General features: G+C 33.5%; 1 protein-coding gene across 3 annotated transcripts; it reads right to left on the reverse strand.

Moving 5' to 3' along the window:
• Positions 1-250: 250 nt before the first annotated feature.
• Positions 251-19,924, reverse strand: LOC136780141 (uncharacterized). Of its 3 annotated transcripts, XM_066738296.1 has the most exons (10): positions 19,776-19,924; positions 14,547-14,734; positions 8,940-9,052; positions 7,663-8,866; positions 7,461-7,591; positions 7,298-7,387; positions 7,132-7,242; positions 6,977-7,074; positions 4,306-4,474; positions 4,033-4,235 (listed from the first exon to the last, which is right to left on the reverse strand). In XM_066738296.1, the coding sequence occupies exons 1-9, from the start codon at positions 19,791-19,793 to the stop codon at positions 4,352-4,354; spliced, it is 2,076 nt and encodes a 691-aa protein (XP_066594393.1). In that variant the 5' UTR covers positions 19,794-19,924; the 3' UTR covers positions 4,033-4,235; positions 4,306-4,351. The 3 variants fall into 3 exon arrangements, with proteins under 3 accessions (XP_066594384.1, XP_066594403.1, XP_066594393.1); XM_066738287.1 differs by lacking the exons at positions 4,033-4,235; positions 4,306-4,474 and adding an exon at positions 251-630; XM_066738306.1 differs by lacking the exons at positions 4,033-4,235; positions 4,306-4,474; positions 19,776-19,924 and adding exons at positions 251-630; positions 17,055-17,123.
• Positions 19,925-19,961: the final 37 nt, after the last annotated feature.

Below are 19,961 nucleotides of genomic sequence, written 5' to 3' on the forward strand. Positions count from 1 at the left end.
TCGTCCTATAAATGTGAAGCCGAGGGATGGGGGTAAATGGCTGACCGCCATCTATGATTGTTGATAAATATAGCACATAATAACATATATATATGTTATATTTTGGACTCCACAATCCCGTGACTGAAGACAAAATTAATATCACGGAACTTTGTGGTTCATGGTCCGGTATGTTTCTGGTAATCCATTGTTCATTACGTGCTTTATTACTTTGTTACTCTCAAACTGCTAAATCCTACAATTTTAAAGAAATATGGTTGAGCCAGCAGGTAAAAGTAAGTGAAGTATATTTTTCCATTTTTATTTTTAAAGATTAAATATGAAATACTGTACATTGTTACATTTGAATGTTTCAAATTGCAGATCAGAAAATGAAATAATTATAAATAATTAACAATTGGCGGCAACTGGGATGCACATACACCGGAATCAAAGTAGGAAAAAGGTTTGGAAGTTTAAATTGTTTCATCGTTCCGTTTTTCTCCCGCGGTTTAGTTCTGTCTATTTCGAAGATATTTTAACAAATACGATGTCGCTGATGTCGCACGTTAATGAATGGTTTTGTCTTCGGTCACGGGATTGTTGAGTCCACAATGGAATGGTTTGGTTTGGTTCACGGGATTGTGGAATCTAGAATATAACATATATATATGATATATATACGTTATTATGTGCTATATATATCAACAATCATAGATGGCGGCCAGCCATTTCCCCCCACCACCTTGCTTCACTCCCGCGGGCATATGCTGCTCGCTTGTTCACAGAGAAGAAACGAAGTATAGTGTTTTAGGTATAATAAGCTCTCAGTGCTTTCGGACGTGTTTTGGCCATTAATCTTGCGTCGCGGCGTTGTGTAGTTAGAATCAGAGGGGCGAGGGGATTTCTAGGGAGTTTGTACGTAGCTGTCAAATGGCGCGATTAACCTTCAATTTTGGATGGTAAATAAAAGTAATATTTTCGGAAAACGATTGTGGAAAAGAAGGAAGGATTTTAATAGATAGCAGAGAAGAAAAAATATATCAGATGAGTATAAATTAATAACAAAAAATTAAAATTATTGTGAATTTATAAGGAAATATATACTTTGTGGTTATTTTATTTCTGTTACAGGCTAAATCCTATTCTTTATGAGTTTAAATCACAGGAAAGAAATACTTAAGCAACAATGAATGAAAAAGGACTAATTTATGAAGCATTTCTCTGTAGCCTAGCCATTTCAATAATTGTGACATAATGTTATAACAGAGATGAAACGGGAGATTGCTCATGCGAGGTCCCGAGGCAATCCCTACCGGTAGGCGGCGCTGGTGTTGGCAAACGCGTGTCTCAGGTCCATCTAACCCCTAACGCCATCTATCGGAAGAGACCACGAAGCACGAGCGTTAAGCTTAGAATAGGGTAAAACATATATGCATTGTTGCCAGAAAGCGGAATAAAGAGAGAGCGGAGATATTTTCTCGGACCTCTCTGTCTTTCTCGCTGTTAGCTTCTAGCAGAAGAGTCGAGGCAAAATCTTTCCGTTTCGCTTTGCCGAAAATCTACCAATATTCGATGTCATTTATATTTGCAGGCCAATGCCTTTATACATGATTTTTTCAGCATATTTATTTATCAGCATTGACTTATTTAAATCAATAATAAATTAAGGAAATGCGTATTTGATATATAATAATTATTTTAACTATAATTTCATCGTTATATTTCGCCTATTTCCGTAAAATCTGCATTTCTTTAGTTTATTATTGATTATTGTAAGTCAATGGCAATTTAAAAAAATTTAATCTTAAAAAAAAAAGAAAAGTACCGATCAGGAATCGAACCCGGACCCACGAATCGCCACGCGATTACCTTACCTCTTAGACCACGAGGCTTCTTCAGTGCACCGTAAACAGATAGTCTTTTTAAGGGCTTGAAATCTTCTATTGAACCATATAAATAAACGAAGAACCGACATCTTTATTCATTATTATTCTATCATAATGGTACACAAATTAAAGAATAATTATATAATGTAGATTTTCAAAAGCTTTTCCAATAACCAAGAACGGAAACTGCGAGCGTTGATTATTTATCTTCGTTCTTGGCTATTGGAAAAGCTTTTGAAAACTATTCAAAATATAATTATTCCTTAATTTGTGTACCATTATGACAGAATAATAATGAATAAAGCTGTCGGTTGCTCGTTTATTTATATGGTTTAAAAGAAGATTTCAAGCCCTTAAAAAGACTATCTGTTTACGGTGCACTGAAGAAGCCTCGTGGTCTAGGCGGTAAGGTAATAGCGTGGCGATTTGTGGGTCCGGGTTCGATTCCTGAACGGTACTTCTCTTTTTTTTTTAAGATTAAATTTTTTTTAATGGCCATTGACTTACAATAATCAATAATAAACTAAAGAAATTCAGATTTTACGGAAATAAGCGAAATATAACGATGAAATTATAGTTAAAATAATTATTATATATCAAATACGCATTTCCTTAATTTATTATTGATTTAAATAAATCAATGCTGATAAATAAATATGCTGAAAAAATCATGTATAAAGGCATTGGCCTGCAAATATAAATGACATCGAATATTGGTAGATTTTCGGCAAAGCGAAACGGAAAGATTTTGCCTCGACTCTTCTGCTAGAAGCTAACAGCGAGAAAGACAGAGAGGTCCGAGAAAATATCTCCGCTCTCTCTTTATTCCGCTTTCTGGCAACAATGCATATATGTTTTACCCTATTCTAAGCTTAACGCTCGTGCTTCGTGGTCTCTTCCGATAGATGGCGTTAGGGGTTAGATGGACCTGAGACACGCGTTTGCCAACACCAGCGCCGCCTACCGGTAGGGATTGCCTCGGGACCTCGCATGAGCAATCTCCCGTTTCATCTCTGGTTATAATAGTGAATATGTAAGCGATTGCTGTGTATATAAAGAAATTTTATTACAAAATAATAATAATGTATGATAATGTTTTGATTCCTATTATTATAAATTAAAGCTAGTTCAAATAAAATGTATTATTTTAATTTCTAACTTAACCACACTCAAATTCTATACGTACATAGTAATTATATATTCTTGTAGAACCTATCTTTAAGCTACTCTAACTAAATTGCAGCTATTTTAAATCTGTAGGTCATAACTATTTACTTGAATGATTTTTATTATTCAATGTGAGACAAATTGTGTAAAATTTCTGCTAATTTCTTATTGATCTGTCACATGCTTCCTCATCTCGTATGACATTTATTTGCCTTGATTGTTCCTTCTTCTTTTAGGTTTCAACACATACCAATAATTCTCTAGATATTTTCAAATATGCTCAGATATATATATATATATATATATATATATGCTTATTCTGCTATCTAATTGTTTCTATACTAATTAGGATGATTGGTAAACTACTGCTGTATTAAATTTGTAGAATGAACACTGGACTTATTGTACTTAAATATGTTTGGCACTTCATCCACATGATATCTTTTCCTTCCATTTGAGAGAATATTGTCGACCAATAAGTTTATGTATACTGCTGAGTTCATCTTGTATTCAGCTTCAAATTATATTTTCCAGCTACATATTTGAATAACCATTCCCAATATGCAATACTTATTTTATTATTCCTATTTGTTCATGATAATTTGTAGCCTGCATGCAGACATGTTTGATAGAAATGGTAAACTTTATATTTTACATAACATATTCTATTTACGTTATATTCCTATGGCTATTTTTAGCAGAATTTGGTATTCAACTAAATCGAATCTTACATTTTGACATTAAATAAAATCCTGCATACGTAAATTATGGTGTAAATTCTTCACGATTTAAAACTAAACTTCTTTATCTACAAAGGGTTAATACATTAAATCTTTACTAATAATTGAGAAATGAATTTTCCTAAGAAATACGTTTGTACATCTGCCTCGTTTGCTTATTAAAGTCGATCTTTTTAATTATTCGTGAACATTTCCTGGATGAGATTTGATATGTTCGTGTAATAAGGTTTGGAAAAACTGTTGATAACGACAATAAATTCTGTTAACAGTATTTATGATGATATATGTGAGATATGATATAAGGAAACTATAAATTTATATAAAAATAGAGATGAATTGATAGCTCTAGTCGTACAAAGAGTCCTCATCGCAGTGAAAATCTACTCCAAAGTCTAGAATTGATGTACAGAATCCCTCGTGATGATTTACACTGTTGACTCTTTTTGACTTTTAGCATTCTCTAAAGATTACAGTAATTTAGATTATTCGTTTCAGAAGTATACTGGATTTATGTAAATAAATTATCTTACTGTTATATGCGTCTAATTTCACCGTCATAATATTATAGTCGCTATATTACAGCAAACATTCTGCAATTTTTCGTTTAGCATTTATAGCTGATTTCCTAGGGATTTTCAAGTTATCTGGTGATTTCTTTTTGTTCGACTGAGAATTCATAGCAGTGCCATCATCGTTTGTCTTGTTAACAATGAAGTAACAATTAGTTTAAAAAGAAATAACAATACGACAAAATTATGTTTCTTAAGGGAATTTATCGAAATCGAATATTTTAACTTCCAAATAACTTCTAGAATTTTAAAAATATTAATTATTTTGTAAGGACTACCAAACTTATTTGTTGAGACCCACTGTATATTGGTAAAGGGTCCGTTTAATTGAAAATATAACAATTATCGTTCACTATGTGAAAAAAATCACTAAATTTTTTGAAAAAGTAAGCCTTTACGATTATGTGCAAGATTGTAAAGGTGCAGGTATATACACGGCGCGTGAAATACACGTACGGCGCGGACTTTTGGGTAGGGCGCGCGGCACGTCCGCTCCCCGCGCGGCGCGGCCACTCTACACGTTTCACGCGCCGTGTACCTGCACCTTAACGGGATCCCTCACGCTTACTTTATCGACAGTTCAAGTCAATAAATAATTAGTTTAATAAAATTCAAATGCAAAGTAAATTGAACAATCGGGCGTTTGTTGGACAATGTGCCAATCCGAACGAGTCAAACGAATTTAAAAACACTCAAAATAGTTGAAAAATAACGCTGTACCATTGTGCCGCGTTCTTGAAAAGAGGTTACTTTTGGTTATTTCCACTTCAAGAACGCGGGACAGTGGTACAGCGTTATTCTTCATCCGATTTAAGTTTTTTTTAAGCTCGATTGACTCGCTAGAATTGGCACCTTGTCATAAAGAAGCCCGTTTTTGCAATTTGCTTCGCATTTGACTTTTATTAAACGAATTGTTTATTGACTCGTACTTTCGGTAAAGCACGCGTGAGGGATCCCGTTAACGAGTATTTTGAGATTAAAAACAAACTGATATTTCTAAAATTGTAAAAGATTTTTGGTTAAAACCAATTCAGTTAAAAAAGAACAGATTTTTGAATCTGTTTTACCAACGCGACCTTATAGTAATATCGGTCGTATTCATAGCCGGTCCTTAACGGGATCCCTCACGCGTGCTTTACCGACAGTACAAGTTAATAAACAATTCGTTTAATAAAATTCAAATGCGAAGCAAATTGAAAAAACAGGCTTCTTTATGACAAGGTGCCAATTCTAACGAGTCAATCGAGTTTAACAAAACTCAAATCGGATAAAGAATAACGCTGTACCACTGTCCCGCGTTCTTGAAGTGGAAATAACCAAAAGTAACCTCTCTCCAAGAACGCGGCACAATGGTACAGCGTTATTTTTCAACTAATTTGAGTGATTTTAAGTTCGTTTGACTCGTTAGAACTGGCACATTGTCCTACAAAGGCACGATTGTTCAATTTGCTTCGCATTTGAATTTTATTAAACTAATTGTTTATTGACTTGAACTGTCGATAAAGTAGGCGTGAGGGATCCCGTTAATAAAATTCAAATGCGAAGCAAATTGAACAATCGGGCGTTTGTAGGACAATGTGCCAGTCCTAACGAGTCAAACGAATTTAAAAACACTCAAATTAGTTGAAAAATAACACTGTACCATTGTGCAGCGTTCTTGAAGAGAGGTTACTTTTGGTTATTTCCACTTCAAGAACGCGGGACAGTGGTACAGCGTTATTCTTCATCCCATTTGAGTTTTTTTAAGCTCGATTGACTCGTTAGAATTGGCACCTTGTCATAAAGAAGCCCGTTTTTGCAATTTACTTCGCATTTTACTTATATTAAACGAATTGTTTATTGACTTGTACTGTCGGTAAACAATTAGTTTAATAAAATTCAAATGCGAAGCAAATTGAACAATCGGGCGTTTGTAGGACAATGTGCCAATTCTAAAGAATCAATCGAGCTTAAAAAATTCAAATCGGATCAAGAATAACGCTGTACCACTGTCCCGCGTTCTTGAAGTGGCAATAATCAAAAGTAACTTCTCTTCAAAAACGCGGCACAATGGTTCAGCGTTATTTTTCAACTAATTTGAGTGTTTTTAAGTTCGTTCGACACGTTAGGACTGGCACATTATCCTACAAACGCACGATTGTTCAATTTGCTTCGTATTTGAATTTTATTAAACTAATTGTTTATTGACTTGTACTGTCGGTAAAGCACGCGTGAGGGATCCCGTTAAGCTGACTCAAATCTGTTCTTTGTCTAACTGAATTGGTTTTAGCCAAAAATCTTCTACAATTTCAAAAATATCAGTTTGTTTTTGGTCACAAAATACGCATTACACTCTGGCTCATAGCCGTAAAGGCTTACTTTTTGAAAAATTGCAGTGATTTTTTTCACAGACTAAAATATAATTGTTGTTACTTTTTATTTTTCTTATTTTTGAAAAACGAATTTCTTGCCGCTATAGGGTGGATCTGAACGAATATGATTAGTCCTTACAAAAATGTTAATATTTCTACAATTTTAGAAGATAATTAAAAGTTAAAATATTCGACCTCCATGGATTCCCTTGTGATAGTTTTATTGATCATAATCTTAGATTTTACCTAGAGGTTTCATAATAATAAATAATATAACTCACTTTTCTCGAAGGACTTTGCAACAGTACTTTGTTTTCGTACTCCAGCGAAGCAACAGGACCGTAAATAGAGATGTCATCTTCTAAGGTTATACTCTCTTCTGAAAATTAACAGAGACATGTTAGGTGTAATAATTTCCCAAAAGTGTAATATTTACCAGTCACATCATTTAAATGAGGTGAATCTCTTTCAATTCCAGAAGTAACAGGATCACACAAAGCATCGATAGTGGAATCGTGATTAATATCCGATTTTACCAGCTTTCCCTCTAAAACAATTAACCAGTTTTATTCCCTATTTCAACAATTGCTTTTTTTAATTACTTTTTTCCAGCGATGTCCATATTTTACAAAATTGATATATTTTTGTGGGACAATCATTTTTGCATTCTGATAGCAACACCTTTAGAATAACTAAAAAATTCGTCAAATATTAAAATAGTAAACAATTTTATTACAACTGTATATTTAATATAAACCAATCTACCATCTTTCTTATCCTCCACAGAACCAATCAATTCGTAAATTTCCTCATCGACTGTTTTAAATATTTTTGATGATAGTCTTTGTTTTACAATGTTTGTAGAAAATTTTCTATGTATAATATGCCCCATTTTACTAAAAATATAAATAGCTTATAGATACTTTGTAGTAAAAAATAAATTTTCTTTAATTGAATAATTACTTACTTTAGTAGTTTTCCTTCAAATATGAGACTAAATTTCGATGTATCTCCTGACTCATTTATCACTTTAGGTAACCAGTCTGTTAATATTTTTGCTTTCTTCTGATTTTCGTGTACGCTTTCTAAATTCTCTGCATCAATTGATTTTGTTATAGATTTAGATTCAAATGATCTAATATTCTTGTTAACAGTCCCACACTTATCCATTGCTTTATCAGATGGAGGATCAATTTTCGACTTGGAATTTAAAGAAGCTGTAATATTAGATAATTGGTAATCAGTGTTATCACATATCACTTCTAACGCATCATCTTCAATAAGACTAAAACTGGAATTTAAATTATTTTTTGCGCGATGTAAAATTTTTCTTGGTTTGCTTCTATTAATACACATGTCTTTCGACATCTGTTTTTCTATCTCTAGTGGTTTTAAAACACTCCGTCTCTTAGGTATTTCGGTGTTACGATACCGTTCCAAAGACGTATTCTTTATGCTGTGTTTTACTGTAGTCTTTGGTCTTTTCGTATAAATTCTACTGTCATCAAAATCGTATAATATAGAAGTTTTTGTTATTTCATTTCTTTGCTCGTTGTGGCTGAAAACACTGCTCTTCACTGCTTCATTGTCAAAGTTACAGTTTAAATTTAAATTGTTCTTCTGATTCTGATCATTCGTTCCAATAACATGAATGTTCTGAGCTAATTTTTTTTCCTGTATATATAACTGACTACTATAAAAACAATGCATTTCATTTAAAGCTCTGTGGACTTTATTTATACGAAACAATCTACTCTCTAAATTTCTATAAGTTTTTAATGATAGATCTTTCATGACTTTTTTTCCTAATTGAAAAATTAGGCCTACACTTTCATTAGCCAAATTCATTAGTTTCTGGTAATCTTCATCCTGCTCTTCCTCTCTTGTATTACTGGAAATATCTTCTTGCCCTTCAGATGATAAAGGAGCAATTACTGTAGTTGATTTATTATCATTTGTAGATTGATTCAGCATTTTTTGACGTTCATATGTTAATACTGGATCTGTTCCACAGTTTCTAATATCATTGTCAGTATCTGTGGATGGAATAACGGGCCAACGAAAAGTGGGTTTACAACCACCGTAAACATAATATCTCCACACTTTACAGACATATTCCCAATCTTTAGGAAAGCCATCAAAAAAATTTCTTCTAGCATAATCTAGCAACTCTATTTAAAAGCAAAAAATAATAAATAAATAATTATTGAAAAAAAAGTTAAAAATTCAATTAATATCCATTACCTTTCCTTTTATCTTCAATATTTCCCTCAAGGTGATAGGTCTGTTTATTATTAGATTCAACTGTAAATGCAGATATTCTTCTTACAATTGGCTCGCTTCTTCCAATTTTCCCACTAAAACATGAAGATTATTGTAGCAAACTTGAAAAACTAAAAATAAGTAGGATTTTTCCCTGATTGACAAATCAAGATTTTGTATATTTTTATTATAATAGCTATATAGCATTCACATCGGTATCCATAAACGGAACTTGAGCTTAAGCTCGCTTGAAGCCTATAAGATGTGTAACATAAGAATATAGATTTTATCCGTCTTAAGCTTGAACTTAAAGTTGAATTCCGTTTATGAATACTGGTGTCAGTGTAACATTAGAGATAAGGCGGAAGATTGCTCATGGTGTCACGCTCTGAGGATTATTTTGGGATACGCCATGAGCAATCTACCGTCTCATCTCTGGTATTATCATTTTCGCTTTCAATTAGAATTAAGTGACGGAGATTTGTTAAGAAACAATAACATTTATAACGAGCAGTTAAATGTATTGAATTAAAAAAAAATCAATGGCTTAACATTTGAATAAACGTAATAATAACAGCGGCATACAAAAATGTGGCCTGTATACATTTGACCAGATATTTCTATTCCTATATATTTTGACGCGCTTAATTCGAATCTGAAGTTCGTTTCACTAGTGCACCTTCATAATCTCGAATAAAACACGGAAACCGTTAAAAATCGCGATAGATTGCATTAATCGATAAAAGAAATTGTAGAAAATTTGTTTAACGTCAACCATGTACATATTTTGATATGCCGAATCCAAATCTGTAGTAGATTGAGCTCAATTGTGCGTAAAATTAGCACATATCGTAAAAAATAGCAATAAATGTTATTTATAGCCTTAAATGAGCTCAGAAAAATGTATTAAGCTACATAGATTTATTCCTATGTACAGCAATAAAGTGAACAAGACTCCTCCTTAAATGTAATAAAATATTATAGATTCTGAATGAAACGCGAAAATCGATTCAGAATTGCAAAGGGTAGTATTTAAAATTTTATAATGAATCTATAAAACATGATTTTCATTCGAAGTGAATTTTACTTAATTGAATCATGTTTGCTTATTCATGGCAGATGAAAAAGTTGCAAGAGAGATGCGGATAAGGTGAGAAAAGAACTTTGCTCTTTTTACACGGTTCTTTTCTTTTATAGAACTTTATTTCCTTTGATTGACATATATAGCGGTTTTCTGTTTCTCTTTTTGTCTCGTTTCTTTATTTCTCTCTTAAAGTCTAGCAAAAATCTGCCCTTATAGAGACCGTGCACATCAACACTATGATAGTGAGATTAGAATGTGTATTGGTGCTGTTATCTCCTGAATTGTGTAGTAAACTCAGGAACAATTTTTTGTTGTGGGCTCCAGTGTCCGCTACCTACCAGCTGGTAGTAGTTGTAGGAAATTCGATGGAGGATTTTTGTATTGAGGGATAACACTTAGTTGAGTAGACTTCAATAATTTTTTAATGGTTTTTATTTATTAACCGTAACAAGTATAAGAGAGCCTTGCAAGACTGTTCTTGTTGAAGATACAATTAGTACTCCTTTAAAAACTAATCAAATTAGTCGACGCCGGGTCCTGGATCGTGATCCATGGAGATGGCTAAGCCAATCAAAACGTTTTTTAAAATGAATTTATCCTATCTTTGACCAATAAGAATTAAAGCATCTTAGAGCGAGTGGGAGGTAGAATTCTCTCACAGACTTGCAGTCGCACGATGCAAGATGCAAACGTAGGCAAAGATAAGGTCCTGGCGACGGTGGCTGCAGATTCTGGCATATGGGATTACATTCAACTATCTTATTTCTTTTAATAAAATAATGTTAATTTTTCGGAATTGATTGGTTAGGGACGTAACAGTGTATATGCATACTATCAGCACAATCTATCGGTTAATTTTCGCAGTTTTTGGGTGTAATTTATTTATACATACATAGCTACACATTGACACTTCTCTATCATTGTGTTGATGTGCACGGTCCCTATATTTATGTAAGATACGAAATTCGAATTTCTGACTATGTACACAGCGTATGTAAATAGGTAATTGGAGGGGGCATAGCGACGATTCTCCAATGGAAATCGAAGACGAAAGTCGTGTAATAAGAGTTCTGGAATAAAGACGTATACAAGTCAAGTGTGCTTTCTTTCATTATACCACATTCATATGCCACTTTCCTTAACAGGAATCCATATACCGACGTTAAGAGCGAAATTCGATTCACTTTTTCTGACCGTACTTGTGGATTGATTTGCTTATCATTATATATTTTTGGAAACGCCAGGAGATAATCTAGCGACGCAGTCTTCTTTTCTTCAAAAAAATAAATAAAAAAACAAAAGAAAATAACCAAATGGAAAACCATAAAGAATTTAAAAAATTAGAGACTTTGCGTCGCTATATTACCTTCTGGCGTTTAAAAATATATAATTATAATCCAATCCATCCACAAATAAACGTTCAGAAAATGTAAATTTATTTTCGCTGTTTAGGGCAATGCTGATATAGGAGGCCCGCGTGACAGAAAATCCAGCCACCCCATTCTCTGACTTCAACCATTCCCCTTCCTTCAACGCCCATCCCTAATACACCGAGAGTTGGACGAAAACACTCTTGCCTCTCTTACATAAGTAGGCGCAAGAGGAAAGTCTAACCGGCAATTCGTGATCCCAAGCGACGCTGCTGCTGTCTGTGAGAACTAATGGAATAGGAATAGATTATATGATGACATATGGAAAGCTTTCGTATTTGTGCTTGTATTATAGCAAATTTTTCACAATATGATAATAATCCACAAGAAATAATATACTTAGCATTTAATATTACTTATCCTTCTATTTAAGGTCTTTTGAAATTTTGTATTATCCCCATTGCTTCCGCCATATTGCAGCGCTGTGCTGCCATCTGAATTTGCTTGAGATCGCGAATAGTCCGCGAGCATGAATTTTATAATTTTAAATACGTTTATAAACTATCTTAGAAAAAAAAGAAACAGATGAAAAAATTATCATAAATGTGCCTCTTCTTAAAGATTCGAATGGCTTAAGTCAAATTTCAATTGATTTTATAATTTTGAAGATAAAATTCATTGATATTCACCGAACGCAGCGTAACAATGCTGTACTGCACGGAAAATTAACATTCAATAATTCACATTTTTCTCAGCCATCTTTTCACTCATTGCAATGAAATTGAGCGCAACAGAAACGTAATTTAATAGACTAGCGACCCAAACCGGTCAATTTTCAGTAAAAGACTTAGTTTTAATTTAGTTGATATTGCAAGATGACCGTGCACTGCGAATGGTTTGGCATGCTTCCAACGCTGTTGTATGCTGCAGTTGATCGAACGCTTCATTTACAACATCAACAACAAAAAAAACTAAACGCTTTAATTACTGAAAATTGGCCACTTCAGATCGCTAAATTATGACATTATGCTTCTGCTGCGACCAATTTTATCGCAATCAGTGAAAAGATAGCTAAGAAAAATGTGAATGACTAAATTGTCAGTTTTCCATTTGATCCAACATCGTTACGGTACGCTCGGTGAATTTCAATGAATTTTATCTCCAAAATTATAAAACCGATTGAAACTTGGCTTAAACTATTAGAATCTGTAAAAACAGGCGCATTCATGATTATATTTCCATTTGTATCTTGCACTTCTATGTATTTATTAATCTTTTTTTTTTGGATAGCAGTGAATTTCATTCTGTCGTCGCTTATTCTGCTAATTTTTGGTTTGTTAGCTTTATCTGTCAGCGTGACACTCCCCTCCCCTTCCCCTACAATACTTTACTAATCTCACTATGTCAATAAGTAAGAGTAATGGAAATAAACAAGTGTGGATAAGTGCAGTGTGGAAACTTATTTCCAAGTGATATGCGTGATAGCGAAGGTTACCAAAATTGTTTGACTTAATGATATTATTAAAATAGATAGTAACAATGTTATTGAAAACAAGGTAACTATAAGTTAATATATGTATAAGATTGTAGTAATAGTAATGTGATTTGTTTTAGAGTCAATGTTAGTCATAGTAATATTTTTATATTTATAAAATAAACATTTTTCTGCATCTACCCAAGTAAAAAATATATACGATCTAGCGGCAGACTGTCTGCAGAAATTCAACAGATGACGACTTTTCCTATTTCCACCATGGTGGGGAATTCAACCCCCAAAATCTGTAGTACAAACTTCCTAAAACTGTCAATAGATTGTATAGAAGATCTGTAGGAGTTCTGCAAGTTAAAAACATGGCGATCAAGAGATGGCCGTTGTAAGTTTTATTTCCTTTTCATTTTTATTTTATGTCATATAATTTATAATACACTGTAGATTAAAACATCAAAAAATTTCACAAGTTCAACTTCTCTAACTCTTTTCCAGTTTTTAAGAAACACGAGTATTTAAATTTATGGAATACCTAGCACTTAATATTTTATATAACTTAGATTCAATATATTTGAATAGAAAGTGATGAGCACACAATCGCCTCTTTTGTATCTGTAGAACTTGATATAAAACTTGCAAATAATCTGTCGACAGTTTGGAGGAAGTCTCTGTACTTCAGATCTGAGGTCACACTCTCCGTCATGTCAAGAACAGAAAAGGTTGAGATCTACTGCAAAAGTTAATTACAAGAATTGCTACTAGAGTATGCTTGGAATACGGGTATCCGTATACCGAAATTACAGGGCAAAAACTATTTCGCATGCAGCGTCCTCATTTGTTGACTGATTGTAATGTTATTACATGTTCTTGGAAATGCCAGAAGATTATCTACTCAAGTACATTGGTCGAATTAACAAAAAATTAAAAAAAAAATTGTTTCAATAAATATATTAACATTATTGAAACAACAAATAAATTGCAAAAACCCCTAACGTACTTTATTAGATAATGTCCTTGCGTTTCCTAAAAGTCCACAAAAATGCAAATCCGTCAAGAAATGACGATGCTGTTTGAAACACCAATAATAGAAGAATTTAGTCGCGAACACGGAATTCTTCTACTATTGGTTTATCAAACAGCATCGTCATTTTTGGACGGATTTGCATTTTTGTGGACTTTTAGAAAACGCAAGAACATTATCTAATAAAGTACGTTGGGAGTTTTTGCAATTTATTTGTTGTTTCAATAATGTTAATATATTTATTGAAACAATTTTTTGTTAATTTTTTGTTAATTTGACCAAAGTACTTGAGTAGATAATCTTCTGACATTTCCAAAAACATGCAATAACATTACAATCAGTCAACAAATGAGGACGCTGCATGCGAAATAGTTTTTGTTCTGTAATGTCGGTATGCAGATTCCCGTTAACATCTAAATAGTACAATAAAATAAGAAATTAAACTGGTATAGAATAAAAAATAAAAAATTACTTATTAAGGGAGTATTCCTCTTGAGGTCCACAACGCTTGTATATAATATAGTTATTGATGTGACGCGTATTATATGTATATTGCAATCATTGTGAGCTTTTAGTAAAGTGTGCTACAAGTGATATTCATTGAAAAGAAAAAAAAAAGATTTACCATCCTATTTCTCCTGTAATAAATAGCTGACCCTCCTTATTTAAGATCAAGCTCCAGTGCTTAAAAACATGTTTTTCCTTGCTGACACTATTTAAATTTCCTTGGCACAAAGATTTACAGCTGTAAGTCTCATCTTTCTTCAGGAGAGATTGCTGCATATCTGTCTCTAATTTCTCAAAGGTGGTGTACTGTAAAATAAAAGTAGGTTCAAAGATAAATATTGTCACCTATCAAACAAGATTCAGGCCAAAATAATTTTATCACAATTTTCCGGGAACACACTTTATTCAACGGAACAATCAAACTTAAATTTGGGACCTCCCGCGATGCTTCTTGCACACTTATTATACAATTTACCATCTGCACTATATTAACTAAAGTCTTTAAAAAATGGGAGAAATGGGGGAGTCGATAGGGGAAGGAATGGAAAGATCACTCGGCGGAGAACTCTGGCTCCTGGCACTTCAAAACGCCATACTTATCTTCCGCGAGTCCACTGACGAGATCGGGAGAACACCAAACAACAGTCTTCTGAATGTGTTCGATCCTGCGACGACTCAGCCAATTCCTTTTACAAACGATTCGCGGGCAGCAGCGGATGTATCCTCTTGGATTACCCTTGTGATTAGATCTCACGTCCTCGATCTTCAAGGGCTAGATAAGGTCTAATTCAATCTGACAGTTATTCCTTTGTCCTTACATTTCGTTCCTTAATTTCGGCAGGGGCATTAGGTGGGGCAAGGCGCATGATCGCGATCAAAGGACCAAAACTACCGTCCGATTCGCGCATAAAACGTTCAGAGAGTATAGTTTACGTTACGTTTGTTATAGATTTTTAGCGCTTTAAGTGTGCATATGCATGTATCGGACCGCAGCCCAATTATCATCTGGTATTGATCCACGATCCATATATTCCAGCCATTCCCTGTCATCGATAATTTCCTCAATTGCGAGATCCTAGCTGTGCGGTGTTGTAACGCCGTCACTCCCTGTAGCGGATGACGCTGGCCGCCTCGTGGGCTGGGTAGTGGCGCGTTGAGGGGAATCGCAGCTAGGCTCTTCGGACGCCAGCGCAGTAAGGGGAACGGTAGGGGCACAGAGTAAACAAAAGCTGCGTTCGTTTGTTAACTCTGAGTACTAAAACTCTACAATGTACACTGCAGGCCAAAAGTTTAGGACCACTTTGTAAAATTGTCAAAAAGACAGGCTCTACTTTAAGTGCGTGTAGAGTGGCAACCCTAAGAGGTAGAACAAACTTAAACATATCGTCGTGAAGCTTATTAAATTCCGCGTCCTACTACATTCATTTAACCTGAAAAAATCTAATGGGTGCCTGTGTTGAAGGAGAGGAACATGACAACATTTTTGACGTCTCTTTATTTATGGATATCAAATTTCAATTCTTTGCACCGCTCATAATAATTGTCTGAGGCATTTGAAATTCAAATAGGTGAAAGCTTGAGTCTTTAGCTTTCATTTAAGTCCAAAAACCTATATAAATATATATTAGGTCCGCAGTTATTTAATAATTAATGAAGCAGTGTACGGCCAGCATTTTTTCCGTAAAGCATCTGCTCGCTAAGCTCTTGAAACAAATTCAGGTCGGTATAAATTATGGATGCCCAAAGGGGGAACCACGTTTAACTTTTCTTTAATTTCATTAACTACTACTCTACGGTTTCAAATAAATCAATGAAAGCTTAAATACAATTAACATATTTATACTTTTTTTGATTGAATTGGAACACGTAGTGCTGTTAATAATCAAAATAAAAAAAAATTAAAAGTGGTACCCGTTTGGCACTCATTGTTTATACCGACCTGCATTTGTTCTTAGAGTTTATAGCGAGCAAATGTTTTGCGGATAAAACGCTGGTCGCACACTGCTCGACTAATTTTCAAATAACTGCGGACCAAACAACAATTCATATATGTTTTTGGTCTTAAATGAAAGCTTAAGTTTCAAGCTTCATATACTTAAGTTTCAACTTCGTAAGACTATTACTATACCCGGTGCAAGTCATTGAAATTAAATATCCATATATAAAGAGACATAAAAAATTGTATGTTATCTCGCACCTTCAATACAGGCACCCATTAGATTTTTTTAGGTCAAATCAATGTAGTAAGACGTGGAATTTAATAAGCTTCACGACGATATCCATAAATTTGTTCTACCTCTTAGGGTTACCAAACTACACGCACTTAAAGAAGAGCCTGTCTTTTTGACAATTTTACCAAGTGGTCCTAAACTTTTGGCCTGCAGTGTATGTCACGTAAAATATAGGTTTTCAGTACTGGCAGTATATAAACGAACGCAGCCATATGAGGCATTATGAGGACAGAGGAAAGAGTGCGAGAAGGAAGGATTTATTAGAATTCGGCAGGAGAGCAATAAGGATGGGGAAATAACAGTTTTCAAGCTAATGTCGGAGAGCAGAGGATCGTTTCTCACAACTAAAGCATCAAATTAAAATAGAATATAATCTTGTATTCTAAATTACATACTCTAAACTACAAACATTCGCCCTATTCCCTATCATACTATTTCCTAAAAACATACACTCTCCTTCCGTGGGCGACACTTACAATGGGCCATACCACGTCAAAACGGACAGATTTCGGAGTACAACACCGATTTTTTTTAATATATGTTAATATATAAGAAAATACAAGACTTTTGGCGCTAGTTAGAGTCAAAAATCTTTTTTCGTTCCGGAGATACGAGCTGTCAAACTTTGCACTTTTGCTGTTATAGGTAAAAACACGTAATCTTTGAAAATTTATATATCCTAAACGAACAAAGATAGAAGACACTGGCTGGAACGAGAGCACTCAAGCAGAATCATATTTTATTAGAGAAATATTTTAAAAAATAGTTTTTTATAATTGGTTAAAACTATTAACAATTAAAATAAACATTTGAATTAACAAATGTGTTGTCATGCTCTAATAATTATAAAAAAATATCAGGAATGTTCCTCGGAATGTCCTCTACAAAGGAAAAAATTAAAACGCGTATACTCTCTTGGTGTTCATAGTGAAAAAAAATATTTTATCACGACGCGCACGGCCAGAAGCCTCGTTCGAGTGGCGTAAACCGGCGAGGCGCATGCGTAACTGAGCGCGACTAGTCTCTACCTGTCGGAATCCATCAATCTATGAATAATGCGAGTTAATAACATGTTTTAATTGTTTGTTTATGTTTTTATAACTGTTATAAATTAACAATATATTTATTATTGTTCTGCTTTATAAGCAGTCGTCATTTATTTACAAAATAATAAGAAATAAGACATTTGAACATGGCATTGAATATACAAATTATATACTAATTTATATTTACATATTTTATTAAATTATGGGAAAAGAAAATATTATTAATATGAAACTGCTGTACTTAAAATATTTAACAAACTTCTACAATTGTATAATTATCTGATTGAGGAAAAGGTTTAGTTTGTAATTGTGTTGTTGAATCTATCGTTAAAAATGCACAATAATTTCTAGTTCCTTTAACTATTTTCGCTTTTCAAAAAGATCTCGTTCAAATTGTTTTAATAAGTATTAAAATAATTTGAACGAGATCTTTTTGAAAAGCGAAAATAGTTAAAGGAACTAGAAATTATTGTGCATTTTTAACGATAGATTCAACAACACAATTACAAACTAAACCTTTTCCTCAATCAGATAATTTTACAATTGTAGAAGTTTGTTAAATGTTTTCAGTACAGCAGTTTCATATTAATAATATTTTCTTCTGCCATAATTTAATAAAATATGTAAATATAAATTAGTATATAATTTGTATATTCAATGCCATGTTCAAATGTCTTATTTCTTATTATTTTGTAAATAAATGACGACTGCTTATAAAGCAGAACAATAATAAATATATTGTTAATTTATAACAGTTATAAAAACATAAACAAACAATTAAAACATGTTATTAACTCGCATTATTCATAGATTGATGGATTCCGACAGGTAGAGACTAGTCGCGCTCAGTTACGCATGCGCCTCGCCGGTTTACGCCACTCGAACGAGGCTTCTGGCCGTGCGCGTTGTGATAAAATATTTTTTTTTCACTATGAACACCAAGAGAGTATACGCGTTTTAATTTTTTCCTTTGTAGAGGACATTCCAAGGAACATTCCTGATATTCTTTTATAATTATTAGAGCATGACAACACATTTGTTAATTCAAATGTTTATTTTAATTGTTAATAGTTTTAACCAATTATAAAAAACTATTTTTTAAAATATTTCTCTAATAAAATATGATTCTACCTGAGTGCTCTCGTTCCAGCCAGTGTCTTCTATCTTTGATCGTTTAGGATATATAAATTTTTAAAGATTACGCGTTTTTACCTATAACAGCAAAAGTGCAAAGTTTGACAGCTCGTATCTCCGGAACGAAAAAAGATTTTTGACTCTAACTAGCGCCAAAAGTCTTGTATTTTCTTATATATTAACATATATTTTTAAAAGAAAAATCGGTGTTGTACTGCGAAATCTGTCCGTTTTGACGTGGAATGGCCCATAATTCAGATACAAAATTTTACAAAATCATGCACACATCTCAGTATTAATCTTATAAATTCATTCTTCTATAGTTATTACTAATCAATACACACAATTAGGATGCTACGGTTCAAAGCTCGAGCCAGATGTCGCATGTGCGTCAAGTACATACAATATGGCTGTATTGGGATCTGACATAGTTGAAGCGCTCCAAGCGGTAAAAAATGAAAGCAGAGGAAGCCCGGGTTTTACATTGATTCTTATGGATATTTTTCAATAAATTGCAATTTATTATTGAAAACCTTAAAACTTTTGAATTTGGGAGAAAAGTTTGTACAGATATTTTCCATCGAAATCATTATAACCCTCCTGTAATTTCAATAGACATTTAGACACTTAGGCTTTCATGCGCCATATTCGTTTTTTCATTTATCTATATATATAGACTCCGCCCACGTGTCAGATCCCAATACCAATCATGTTTGCGTTGAGCGGGTTTATCCGTGTGTATATTTTTGTGTCGGCTTCTATGAATACATACAAATACCCCCACCAATAAATCCGCACAATGCACACATGATTGGAATAGAGCCATATTCGACTTGACGCACATGCGACATCTGGCTCGAGCGTTGAACCGTAGCATCGTAATTAAATTGGTTAGCTATATTTTGAGACTTTAAAAATGATAGTTTTCTTATTTACCTTCAAACTATTATCCATTTCTTACAAATTGAATGCTGATACTATGAAAATCTTAAAATGGAAACTTTCACAGAATTTTGTCTTATAAACTGTTTGATCTGACAACTGACGTCACTGCTAAAGTGCTAGATGCGTTTAGGGCCAACAGAACTAACAGAAGTAACGTCACCAACTCAACTACCAAGC

Source organism: Prorops nasuta, unplaced genomic scaffold (genome assembly GCF_024137725.1).
Source record: "Prorops nasuta isolate Cenicafe-Biocafe unplaced genomic scaffold, Cenicafe_Pnas_1.2 PNAS00002, whole genome shotgun sequence".
In the NCBI taxonomy this organism is placed as follows: domain Eukaryota; kingdom Metazoa; phylum Arthropoda; class Insecta; order Hymenoptera; family Bethylidae; genus Prorops; species Prorops nasuta.

Bases quoted from the DNA above. Each gene is read 5' to 3' on its own strand.
- LOC136780141 (XM_066738287.1), bottom strand. The intron at 8,867-8,939 runs GTAATGGATATT...GCTTTTAAATAG, and splicing joins TATTGAAGATAAAAGGAAAG to AGTTGCTAGATTATGCTAGA. The intron at 7,075-7,131 runs GTAAATATTACA...GTTAATTTTCAG, and splicing joins TCATTTAAATGATGTGACTG to AAGAGAGTATAACCTTAGAA.